This window comes from Contarinia nasturtii, unplaced genomic scaffold (genome assembly GCF_009176525.2).
Source record: "Contarinia nasturtii isolate CC-2019 unplaced genomic scaffold, AAFC_CNas_1.1 Cnas_scaffold_589, whole genome shotgun sequence".
NCBI lineage: Eukaryota > Metazoa > Arthropoda > Insecta > Diptera > Cecidomyiidae > Contarinia > Contarinia nasturtii.
The window spans coordinates 1-9,893 of record NW_022197940.1 but is presented as its reverse complement, the minus strand read 5'-3'; the positions used below and the strand labels follow the sequence as shown (position 1 = coordinate 9,893).

At 33.9% G+C, this 9,893-nt stretch overlaps 2 protein-coding genes across 3 annotated transcripts; both read right to left on the bottom strand.

Moving 5' to 3' along the window:
* Positions 1-307: 307 nt before the first annotated feature.
* LOC116339980 lies at positions 308-1,246 on the bottom strand (the record flags this gene model as incomplete). The annotated part of the gene is made up of 2 exons (XM_031766072.1): positions 1,113-1,246; positions 308-1,052 (listed from the first exon to the last, which is right to left on the bottom strand). A coding segment is annotated over exon 2 (604 nt), but the record flags the coding sequence as incomplete, so codon positions are not given.
* Positions 1,247-2,034: 788 nt separating this feature from the next.
* Positions 2,035-9,271, bottom strand: LOC116339979 (CD109 antigen-like). Of its 2 annotated transcripts, XM_031766071.1 has the most exons (13): positions 9,151-9,271; positions 8,413-9,090; positions 7,326-7,457; positions 6,189-6,677; positions 5,897-6,112; positions 5,706-5,809; positions 5,113-5,635; positions 4,842-5,032; positions 3,659-4,754; positions 3,408-3,585; positions 3,001-3,335; positions 2,458-2,917; positions 2,035-2,382 (listed from the first exon to the last, which is right to left on the bottom strand). In XM_031766071.1, exons 2-13 carry the CDS (start codon positions 8,947-8,949, stop codon positions 2,327-2,329), a joined length of 4,317 nt encoding a protein of 1,438 aa, XP_031621931.1. In that variant the 5' UTR covers positions 8,950-9,090; positions 9,151-9,271; the 3' UTR covers positions 2,035-2,326. The 2 variants fall into 2 exon arrangements, with proteins under 2 accessions (XP_031621931.1, XP_031621930.1); XM_031766070.1 differs by lacking the exon at positions 9,151-9,271 and having other exon boundaries at positions 8,413-9,131.
* Positions 9,272-9,893: the final 622 nt, after the last annotated feature.

Here is a 9,893-nt window from a genome sequence, read left to right as displayed (position 1 = left end):
AAAATTCAATACAATAACTGTCAAGTGTAGTTTTGTTAATAGGGATTGATAGTTTCTCGCGTGGTCCACCTGTCAAATCGCTATCGTCGACTTGTTCGACGGATTTGTACTGGGTGTTTCGTAATATGTTTTTAACACTAGATATTTCGCAGTAAAAATTTCAGCCTGTTGAATTTTGAAAATTATAATCATTTTTGTGGCTATATCACGTCATTCTTATTCATTTTTGCCTTAGTTAATAATTGCTGTATCAACTGAATATTTTTTTTTTCGCAAACAGTCTTTATCACCATTTTCGTACATATACATTTTTTCTCATAGAATATATAGCTCGAAAGTGAAAATTCTAAAACTAATACACACTGAACACTTACATCGAATGAAATAATCAGTTCATTTTGATCGATTGTGGCTGCCTTTAGCTCTGAATTTAGAACCAATACTCGGAATTTGATGCAGTCATTTGGTTTGTAAATGGCTTTGTCCGTTTGAATGAGAATTGTATGTGTTTCAGTTTGAAGATCCAGCTCTACTTCGTGTCGCATAGTAACACCAGTAATACCTATCACAACGAGTTTATAGTCTGCTTCGGGTGACAGATCACCAATTGGAATCGAAACAATTTCGGTTGTTTTTGCTTTGATTGTAACATCACGATGAATTTTATAGCCATTTCTATCATTTCCATCTTCGATTGATACGCGGACCACAACTGGCTCATCAAAGTCACATTTTGTATCATGAATGCTTAAATTAAGAGCGTAATTCGAATTTCCACGAATCTTTTTCGATGCAATAATAGTGTAGTAATATTTTATAATTGCGATACGATCGTCGGGACAATTTTGAAACTTTCGTAGATCGCATGGCATCTGTTGATCATATCCACAAAACGTGAATTGTTTAGCCATTGTTCAGATATTTATTTTTCTCCCGGATTTTTATTTTAACTTCGACAACTTGAAAAACTTGAACACACCGGTGACCGGTCAACAATTCAATTCAACGTTACGCGTTATGATGAAATTGTTGTTATTTTAAGTCAAATTTCACTAAAATAAATTGATCGACAAAAATGTGATTTTTCTTTGTTTTTAAATAAAAATACATACAACGTAAATATAATGAATATTTTTCGTTTTAATAGTAAAATAATCGGCACCCAACACCCCTTTTTTGATTTAAACTGATCTATGTTTTGTTTCGTATTATATGTACTCTGCGTTAAATCGGCGACGCAACCAACGTTCTGTGTTGGAGATGAAATTATACTGAATGGATATTACGTCGCAATGAATGTTTTGTATTTTGGTATTTGGTATTTCAAAACATTATTCAATCACACTCATCCAAACAACACACATGAATAAAATCTATGGACAACTTGTACGTGTTAAAATATATAGGAATATTGGTGTGAGTTGTATACGTGCAAGTTGTTTTTGAAGGAATATTTGAATGGGGTTATAAAAACTACTTCTCGAAAAATTGGTATTTGAAAACGAAACCTAAAAAAATTTCAATAAAAAGTGAACCAATTTTTTTTGTCCAATTGAAGTGAACCAAAAAATTTGGTTCAATAAAAGTGAACCAAAAAAATTCACTCGGTTTATTTTGTGTGAAATACGCTAAATCGAATGTTTTTTAGGTTCACTTTTATTGAACAAAATATTTTTGGTTCACTTCAATTGGACAAAAAAAATTGGTTCACTTTTCATTGAAAGTTTTTTTAGATTTCGTGTTTAAACATTTTTCGAGAAGTAGTTTTTATTCTACCCCATTCATTTGTAGTAAACCTTACAAAGTCATATCGCAGTTCACAATTTTTTTTCGCGAGTGCCGCTTAAATTATGTTGGTATATAAGAAGCGAAATAGAAGCATAAGCATAGAAGCGAAAGTTCACGAACACATTCACAATAAGATTTCAAATGTTCTTCTATTAATTTACGGCGATTTACGGTTACTTCGATCCAACCCTTAATAATGTTTATTTTCGGTGTTTGTTTGTTTGTTATAAGGAAGAAGCATAACTATTTTGGTTTGGTGGTTCTTTTATTGAAAGTGACAATTTAAACAAATAAAATCACAAAACGTATAACAATATATTATATTATATATTCTATAAAGACATTATTTTTTTTTAATTTTTAATGTTTAACATTTGTAAAAAGCATGAGCTGTAAGACATTATTGTCACACAAAAAATTAATTCTTTCTAAAAAAGAATTCCTAAATTGGTCTACTATTGTAGTTTTATTATGATTAATTAGTATTTGTGCGGTTTTTGAGATAAATTGAGGTAAATTTCATGTGATTCACACACTTTTAGGCATCAACCTCCATCTTAACCGGCAAAGAGTAAAATTCACGCGTACTCAAAGCTGCAGAACAGAGAAAAAAATGAATCATTTTAAAACCACCACGATTATTCAAAATCTATATAGACAAATGCTTACCATCATCATAATAATCGTAAACCAAAATGGAAGCTGGTTTTTGGTTCTCAACAATATGCTCTCGGAAGCCATCAATTTTAAATGTAACTGGTTCGGAGGAGAGATGATCAAAATAGAAAACGGCCACAGTGTCAGCGTTTTTCGTTTCGATGCGCTTGAGAATCGGTAGAGTTGACTTAAGTCTATTTAGCACTTCTGCATTGACAACGAAACCGCTTGGTAATTCTGCCTCTACTATTACCATATTCGAATGCTTCGATGAATCCTTGCCTTTGGGCGGATTATAACTGGTGTTGATTTCAAGAGTGATGTGATCATCACCCAGCAGTTTAACACTTGGTTTCAGCGAAAATGCGGTTACGGTTTCCGGTGTATTGATGTTATAACGATATCCAACTTCCAATAATGCAAATCCTTTGCCACTCGCCTTTATGCGCACCGAATCGGCGTCTGGAGCCAACTGATTTGAAGGAATTGAAAAAATTTCAAATTTAATTTATTGCCAAAAAGCAGAAAATGACTGAAATAAAAAAAGATACAAACCTTTTGGGACTGAAGGGTCAATGCATTGTCTTTGTTGACATTGAAATTGATGGTATTTGGTGCTTCAATAGTAATTTTCATATCTGTGTCTTTGGTAGCAATTTTTGAAGCGAATTTGGCCAATGCTTCGATGCCTACAATTGTGTCTTGCGTTCCTTCGAATCCACCTATGTCATTACGTTGAGTCAATAACCATTTCAAAATCGGAAGGCATTCGTCTTCATCATTCAACATCAATGTCAGTAGTGCATATGAAGTTATTTCAACGCTTAGTGTTTTTGAATCGCGATACCAATCTTTGATTTCAATCGATTTATCCCACCATTTATAGTTCTCTGATTGTAAAATAGAAGAACATTTAGAATGCAAAACATGTAAAAAAAATTCAAGTGTAAAGTTATATTTACCGTTGGATTTAACCAGTTGCTTCAGAGCTACCAACACATCCTTCTTGGAATCATGACCAGCCAATTCCAAAGCATACGCCGATACAGCCAATGCGTATACATCTGAACAGTTCTTAATCGACTTGATTATATTGTCGATTGCTTTTTCGATTGTTTTCTCAAAATTATTGTTTGAACTCTAAAATGTAAGAAAAAATGAGCAATATATTATTATTCCCAAGCTATACAGTAAATTATGTTGGGACACAAACCTTGTTCACCAAAAATGCTGTCAAAACATAGGCTGTTAGTGCAACACCATTGGAAGATCCAGCCTGCATTTCCTTATGGCAAATGCTTCCTTTCTCTGCAAAGCTACCGTCTTCAGATTGTGCTTCACTCAACCATTTCAGCGCCTCGTCAATAATATCATCTTGAATGGTAATGTGTTCAGCTGCTTGTCGGAAAGATCTGGCTACAAACGCTGTGAGCCACGTGCTGCCACTTTCATCCGAATCTCCAAAGGCGCTGAATGAACCGTCTTTGTGTTTGTAGCTCAATTCTCGTTGATATCCAATTTCCATATATTTCTTTGCTTTTGCTTCGATCTCGGCGTTTAGTTGGAGCGTGTTTTTTAGATAATTCAAAACAACAATGTTCGGCACCAAAACTAACATATTTTGTTCGCCACAGCCAAACGGCATGCGTATCAGTGATTGTAAGTTCTTGATGGTGCCACCAAGTAAATCGCCCACACAAGTGATTTCAATGCGCGTTGAATCGGGCAGTGCAATTTTTGGAATTTCGATTGCCACATCGATTGGTTCGATTTGAGATTTTTCACGTAAATCCACAAATACGGCCTTATTCACGAATTGTGGCACACCCTCACACTCAACATTCAGTGTCTTGATCAGGCAATCACTTGCTGTTTCAGATATGGCTGACACTTTCAACGAAATCACACCAACTTTGGTCGGACGAATGGTGAAGAATGCGTTCATCGCATCATCAGAAAGAATGATCAGTTTCTTTTTGCGAGATGTTTGTTTTCTAATTTCTGGATAGATTTTATCATCGACACTTGCATCCACAAACTCAAATTCATTGTGCTCATTTTCGAAAATGATTTCGGTTTCAATTTGATTTGGTAAATAATTGAAAATTGAGCACGGAACCGTTAGAACTTCACCACGCTTCACTGAAAATGGTAAATTAAGCGAAACATGGAAGGGCTGTTGAACACATAGTTCCGATGGTTTTTTCGTTAATGCCAAACCATTGATTGGACAGATTGAAAAACCGCTTAACACCCACGTTGTTAAAGAATCAGGAACTTTTCGCTTGAGATTTAGCGACCCATTGAAACTGAAATCGATGTTTATAAAGTATCACAAGTTAAATACTTTTGAAAAGCGCCAAAGCTTAGAAAAAATATTGCTAAATAAAAAATACCTCTTGTCCGTAATCGAATCCCAAACCCACGTTTCTGGAAAATCATTGCGAATAATTGGTTTCATGTGACTCTTTTCTATAAAATTTCCGTAACATTCCGCTCCGGCACTTACTGTAGCACTCATTGGCATATATTCATATATGTTTTGGGTCGGTTCAATCGTATTTGTAAGCGTGATTAGATTTGCTCTCTTTGAAAAGAAACACAAAAATATTTTTATTAATTAAATAAAGATAAACACAAGAAAGATAAAAAATATTGTCTGCTTACTTCAAAATCTTGCAATGCACCGGAATGAGGCCAATGTCTTGTTGAATTGTATCTTCGTCGTTTAACCTTTGAACGAGATATTTTCAATTCCTTCCAGATTTCATCATGTGTCAAATCATTTCCACCACGTAAAATCATTACACTCTTATCGATGCCAAGCAAACCGATATATGAATGTGGATTACTTTTTACATTAATATCAACGATTTCGCCAGGCTTAGCCGTATTTGCAACATCTAATTCAATGTAATTTTTTAAATCGTCGTGCAGGTCAAGTGTTACAGTGCTCGTGACAATTTCGCGATCTCTCACACAGTAAACGATAATTTGAGCCTGTGGTGCATAATCAAAAGTGGGCATGATTGTGAATCGATGTCTATATTCAGTGTCAACTGGGTCAGCCAAGAAAGATACGAAGGTATTCGTTTCGAGGATTTTCCCATGACAAACGATCAGATAAGTATATGATGGAAGGGGATAGTGTGAGATGACCTCGATTTCGATTGATTTATTGATGGAGCAGCTAAGCAAATGATTCAAACAGAGAGGATATTCATCAATCGAAAACCACATTTTTAAATATTTCAACTTACTTTGGCGTTAAGACTTTCGCTTGCAAAGTAATGCGTGGAGCTACCGTGACTGATGTATCAACATGGAACATTCCCATATTTGTTTCTTGACCGCAATATTTCACCTAAATAGATATCAAAAATGTATGATTAAAGAAATGAAAAAAAAAATTAAAAGGAAGAAATGTGCGACGGAAAATTGATGTCTTTACCTTCAATGAAAATTCAATATCATTCTTACCAACATCCACCGTAAAATTAGCATCACCGCTCTCATCCAATTCATAAATGCTTTCTATTATATTTTTGTTCCACAACGTATTCAGGGGAAATTCATGAATTTGAATATGTTCTATGAACACTTTGATCTTTTTTTTCTTTGGATCGAGGAACGTGAGCGTCGTGCCATTATTTTTTCGCACAGAAATCTATACATTCAATACACGAAATTAAAAAAAAAACGATTTAAAAATATTAACATTTTAATTTGACATTAGCACATACCTTAATGTCGCAGGGAGCATCGCGTTGTGGTCGATTTTTAAGATTCCTGGTGATTTTATAGGTATCCCTGTGGACTTTGATCGTTTTATCGGCTGTTTGTGTCAGTCCCGTTAGGCCTTCAGTCACTTCAACTTTGATTTTGTAATTTTTCACATCAGACCACTTTATGTCAAATTTCAATTCTTTTTTAATGTCAACCTCAATTGTTTCTTTGCCATCGATATTGAAAGATTTTTTCATCAAATAATTATCATCATCATTCGATTTCTTCTTTTTCGATTGTAATTCGAAAAAGCCAAAAGCTCTGTTCGGATCATCTTCGGTGATTATGACTGTAGCCAATCCTCTTAACGGTTTGCCATGAGTATATTTAGTCCGGATCACTGCACGAACCTTCTCATCTTCAACTGTAAAATTATCAGACGAATCAATAATTGCCTCAAATTTGGGCAAAACATATTCGGCCACTTCAATTACGGCTATTTTTATCTATAGAGATGGAGATCGAATGGTTTTATATGAGTTAAGCTTTTTCTAGAAGATTTACCTCATTTTTTATATTTAAAGTAAAGGTTAAAGAAACATAAAAGCAAATAATAACACTTCAGCGATACGGATTTCACTTGAAACAAAACCGAAGCAATCGGAACGTTCGAAAAATGGTCTGCAATGCGCTGTACTTTGTGCATAGCAGCAACGTTGTACACTCATACATTCAAAGCATCGATATTCACGTATACATAGCGTGAATGTATGTTCGCCATACAAACCATTTCGGAACGTTCCGCTTGTTCCATCCGAAATCGGTATGAGAAACAATGACAAACCGGTTTGCATCACTGCCTTTTAATTCATTTTATTGTTTATGTTGCTGATTCCTCTCATTGCATTCGTACCTTATTCGGCGAATAAGGAATCAAATCATTCGTTATGTGACTAAGACTAATTCGAGATTGGTACCACAAATGATTTTTTTTGTCCTTTAACTCCTTGTGGAGTTAAAGTATAGGGCCTCAGATAAGGATTTCCATCTTCAACGATTGCTGGCTGTTGTCTTAGCTTCGTTCCATGATTTCTGCGTCGACTAGCTCATTGTCAAAATGTCTGTAAACTAATTTCTAAAAAAATCGAACTAACCTGATCGCCAACGGCAGCTGTAATTTTCCATTCACCGAAATTTGGTACGTCTGACAGTTGAAATTCGCCCGAAAATACACCATGCATTGTGTTCACGCCATTCCATTTTTTCATAATATTGCGGCAGGGATCCTTATTGCGTGAATGTAAATGTTAATTATCACAAATTACTTATAGATTTTTATTGCTATAACACAATGCTATTAATATGATTGAAATTTTCTTCAGGCAACAACGAACTCAAGGGATCTTGGTGCAATATATTCAGCCAAATATTAGTATCAGAAGCAACATGAATACGGCCGATTGTGTAGTCGCCTGTAGCATTATGCTTGTTACACATATCCGGAAGATATATTACTCTCATATGGCAAGTATTTTGGGTGTACTCCTCAATTTCAACTTTCGTAACAGACAGGCCAAACCGTGGCCGAGATGTCAAATCACAAATGTCATTAGTTGTCCCTATCGAAATCTGCTGTCAAGCACGTTATATATTAATTATTGTATTACATTTTGTTTGAGACTTATTTATTTAGAAATATATAAAAAGAATGTGAATGTGAACAAAAAAGATAAAAAATACAGCCGCTGAGTAATTGAATTATAATATTTATTTTATTACATAGTTCGTCACGATATTAATTTTTTATCTTTTTTATTCACATTTCACATTGTTTTTTTTATATTTATATAATAAATAAATCCCGTACAAAATTCAATACAATAACTGTCAAGTGTAGTTTTGTTAATAGGGATTGATAGTTTCTCGCGTGGTCCACCTGTCAAATCGCTATCGTCGACTTGTTCGACGGATTTGTACTGGGTGTTTCGTAATATGTTTTTAACACTAGATATTTCGCAGTAAAAATTTCAGCCTGTTGAATTTTGAAAATTATAATCATTTTTGTGGCTATATCACGTCATTCTTATTCATTTTTGCCTTAGTTAATAATTGCTGTATCAACTGAATATTTTTTTTTTCGCAAACAGTCTTTATCACCATTTTCGTACATATACATTTTTTCTCATAGAATATATAGCTCGAAAGTGAAAATTCTAAAACTAATACACACTGAACACTTACATCGAATGAAATAATCAGTTCATTTTGATCGATTGTGGCTGCCTTTAGCTCTGAATTTAGAACCAATACTCGGAATTTGATGCAGTCATTTGGTTTGTAAATGGCTTTGTCCGTTTGAATGAGAATTGTATGTGTTTCAGTTTGAAGATCCAGCTCTACTTCGTGTCGCATAGTAACACCAGTAATACCTATCACAACGAGTTTATAGTCTGCTTCGGGTGACAGATCACCAATTGGAATCGAAACAATTTCGGTTGTTTTTGCTTTGATTGTAACATCACGATGAATTTTATAGCCATTTCTATCATTTCCATCTTCGATTGATACGCGGACCACAACTGGCTCATCAAAGTCACATTTTGTATCATGAATGCTTAAATTAAGAGCGTAATTCGAATTTCCACGAATCTTTTTCGATGCAATAATAGTGTAGTAATATTTTATAATTGCGATACGATCGTCGGGACAATTTTGAAACTTTCGTAGATCGCATGGCATCTGTTGATCATATCCACAAAACGTGAATTGTTTAGCCATTGTTCAGATATTTATTTTTCTCCCGGATTTTTATTTTAACTTCGACAACTTGAAAAACTTGAACACACCGGTGACCGGTCAACAATTCAATTCAACGTTACGCGTTATGATGAAATTGTTGTTATTTTAAGTCAAATTTCACTAAAATAAATTGATCGACAAAAATGTGATTTTTCTTTGTTTTTAAATAAAAATACATACAACGTAAATATAATGAATATTTTTCGTTTTAATAGTAAAATAATCGGCACCCAACACCCCTTTTTTGATTTAAACTGATCTATGTTTTGTTTCGTATTATATGTACTCTGCGTTAAATCGGCGACGCAACCAACGTTCTGTGTTGGAGATGAAATTATACTGAATGGATATTACGTCGCAATGAATGTTTTGTATTTTGGTATTTGGTATTTCAAAACATTATTCAATCACACTCATCCAAACAACACACATGAATAAAATCTATGGACAACTTGTACGTGTTAAAATATATAGGAATATTGGTGTGAGTTGTATACGTGCAAGTTGTTTTTGAAGGAATATTTGAATGGGGTTATAAAAACTACTTCTCGAAAAATTGGTATTTGAAAACGAAACCTAAAAAAATTTCAATAAAAAGTGAACCAATTTTTTTTGTCCAATTGAAGTGAACCAAAAAATTTGGTTCAATAAAAGTGAACCAAAAAAATTCACTCGGTTTATTTTGTGTGAAATACGCTAAATCGAATGTTTTTTAGGTTCACTTTTATTGAACAAAATATTTTTGGTTCACTTCAATTGGACAAAAAAAATTGGTTCACTTTTCATTGAAAGTTTTTTTAGATTTCGTGTTTAAACATTTTTCGAGAAGTAGTTTTTATTCTACCCCATTCATTTGTAGTAAACCTTACAAAGTCATATCGCAGTTCACAATTTTTTTTCGCGAGTGCCGCTTAAATTATGTT

Bases quoted from the DNA above. Each gene is read 5' to 3' on its own strand.
- LOC116339979 (XM_031766071.1), bottom strand. From the start codon at position 8,949: ATGGCTAAACAATTCACGTTTTGTGGATATGATCAACAGATGCCATGC. The intron at 6,678-7,325 runs GTTAGTTCGATT...CCATCTCTATAG, and splicing joins CAGCTGCCGTTGGCGATCAG to ATAAAAATAGCCGTAATTGA. The intron at 2,918-3,000 runs GTTTGTATCTTT...CCTTCAAATCAG, and splicing joins TGACCCTTCAGTCCCAAAAG to TTGGCTCCAGACGCCGATTC.